General features: G+C 45.5%; 1 protein-coding gene across 1 annotated transcript; it reads left to right on the forward strand.

The window, feature by feature from the left end:
• Window positions 1-1,114: 1,114 nt before the first annotated feature.
• Window positions 1,115-2,310, forward strand: hoxa13a (homeobox A13a; the record flags this gene model as incomplete). The annotated part of the gene is made up of 2 exons (XM_080441795.1): window positions 1,115-1,838; window positions 2,063-2,310. The coding sequence occupies exons 1-2, from the start codon at window positions 1,178-1,180 to the stop codon at window positions 2,308-2,310; spliced, it is 909 nt and encodes a 302-aa protein (XP_080297921.1). The 5' UTR covers window positions 1,115-1,177.
• Window positions 2,311-2,602: the final 292 nt, after the last annotated feature.

The raw sequence follows: 2,602 nt of genomic DNA on the forward strand, positions 1-2,602 counted from the left end.
ACAACGTATAGGAGAAAACAAAATGCCTGTAAAATTTAATGTCTTCCAAAGCAGGAATTCTCACCCCTCTTCCGTCCTTTTCAAGCACTCAGACGGTCTCTTCAAAGACTGAATAGCCCAACAGGCTTGATGGCGAGACAGCAACTTTCAACTTGACCTTGGCCTCTAGCCGCGACTACCTCGTATGTAAAAAAAAAACTGCACGCAGTGCCAAGCTAAGGGCTGTTTTCTGTCTTTACATATTGTAAACATGTCGGAAGTTGAGCGTCTGGAATATTCACTAAACCGTGACGTTATATCCGAATTCACTATGTTTTTCCCTCCACGTAAACGTTATAGCCTGCCAGGTGAAAGAGTAGGCCCTTTACTACGAATGTTTACTTTGTTACAATATGTCCCTGCTTATAAGGACAGCTACAAGACATGCGTATAAGCTTTCCAGTTTATATGACACTGTATACAGTGGATAATTTCATAGTCTGTAGTAGATCTGGTCCGCGCAGACATGACTAAAAATATACATTTTGTATCGAGAAAGCATGGTTAAATTTAGTTTAATGTAGGCCTATCTATTGTTTGTGCAAGCTCAACATTTACATTTATGCTTTGGGGAATGTGTGAACATATCATGGAGAAGAATATGTACAGGCATAGCTTATATAAAAACTAAAGGCATTGTCAATTTGTCACTGCAACAGACAGTGCCCTCAAGCAATGCCCATATTTTGATTTGTGGTTAGCAGAGTCGACCATTTTGGTGAATTGTAGGCTATTGTATGCATTTCAATGACTATCTCAAATGAATAGTCCAACATTCAGTCCTGTGAAATTGCACTATTATGATCTTATAGATATGTTGATGTTTAATTACGTATTTTTTCCTCAAATGTATGCAGCGTAGTCTCATTTGACATGCATAAGGAAAACTAATTGCCTTGATAGGTATGTTCACCTTACTACGCCGCATTTTTCTACATTTAATTATCTGCTGTGGGAGATGTTTATCGTCCCCTTTGCATAGCCCTGTCACGTGGTAAAGCCTTGTCCAATGAGGACGCGAGCTTTGGTGCTCCCGTGCGCGTCAGAGTCGCTTACTCTCTCGGAATCAGTATCTCCTTTTTTCAGTCTCTGGGCTTTTTAAAAAAGAGCCAGAAGCCTCAATGTTGGATGTCGTGCTATGACAACGTCACTGCTCCTCCGTCCTCGCTGGGTCGACCCGTCGGTGATGTTCCTCTACGACAACGGCGGCGGTTCCGATGAAGTGAGCAAGAACATGGAGGGTTTCGCTGGTGGCAACTTTGCGGCGAACCAGTGCAGGAATCTGATGGCGCACCCTGCCTCCTTGGCACCGAGCACCGCGTACTCGTCTAGCGACGTGCCCACCTCTGGCATGGGCGAGCCGGTGAAGCAGTGCAGCCCCTGCTCGGCCGCCCAGAGCTCGTCAAGTGCGTCTCTACCGTATGGATACTTTGGTAGTGGCTATTACCCGTGCAGAATGTCGCATCACAGCAGCATAAAGTCATGCGGAACGCAGCCCCCCTCCGCGTACGGAGAGAAATACATGGACACGTCCGCCTCGGGTGACGATTTCACCTCTCGGGCAAAGGAATTCGCCTTCTATCCGACCTACCCCTCAGGCCCCTACCAGCCTGTGCCCAGTTACCTGGACGTGCCCGTGGTGCCAACTATCAGTGGGCCAGTGGAGGCCAGACACGAGCCACTGCTGCCCATGGAAAGCTATCAACCGTGGACTCTCACCACAAATGGATGGAACAGCCAAGTCTATTGCGCCAAGGAGCAGCCCCAGCCGAGCCACATGTGGAAGACCTCGATACCAGGTAGGCTACATAATCACAATCCAAGCTTTTACCTTGTTGTAACCACAAATAATATAGCCTACTGGCAAGCAAATGTAAATTGAGTATTTTTTTTTAAATAGATAAAAAATGACCTATTCAGTAAATGGGTAGACCTGCGGTTGTTAGTTATGCTAAATTATTTAGGGGTAGTTTTTTTTCTTTTTTTTTATCCTAACTCTTTGTCTTGTCGTTTACCCATTCAGACGCGGTGTCTCACGTCGGAGGGGACGCGGGTTCATACCGACGTGGAAGAAAGAAGCGCGTGCCATACACCAAGGTGCAACTGAAGGAACTTGAGCGCGAGTACGCCGCCAATAAATTTATCACGAAGGACAAACGGAGGAGGATATCGGCTCAAACCAACCTGTCCGAGAGACAGGTCACAATATGGTTTCAAAACAGACGCGTAAAGGAGAAGAAAGTTGTCCACAAAGTGAAAACGATCAGCTAGTTTTTTTTTTCTTTTTAAAAGGACAACATTGGTGGAAAATAAACTATTTCACACACACACACACACACACACACACACACACACACACACACACACACACACACACACACACACACACACACACACACACACACACACACACACACACACACACACAATAATACTTTTGGATTGAAACAACGAACTGTTTCCTGACTGAACATGATTCATATGTGTATGTTGCCAAATGTGTTCCCGGAGCTTTTGGAACAAAGTGTTGAGCCTGTAAATGCTTGGGGAGGCCACCATTTTC

Source organism: Gymnoscopelus braueri, assembly GCF_963280865.1.
Source record: "Gymnoscopelus braueri genome assembly, chromosome: 11".
Lineage (NCBI taxonomy): Eukaryota > Metazoa > Chordata > Actinopteri > Myctophiformes > Myctophidae > Gymnoscopelus > Gymnoscopelus braueri.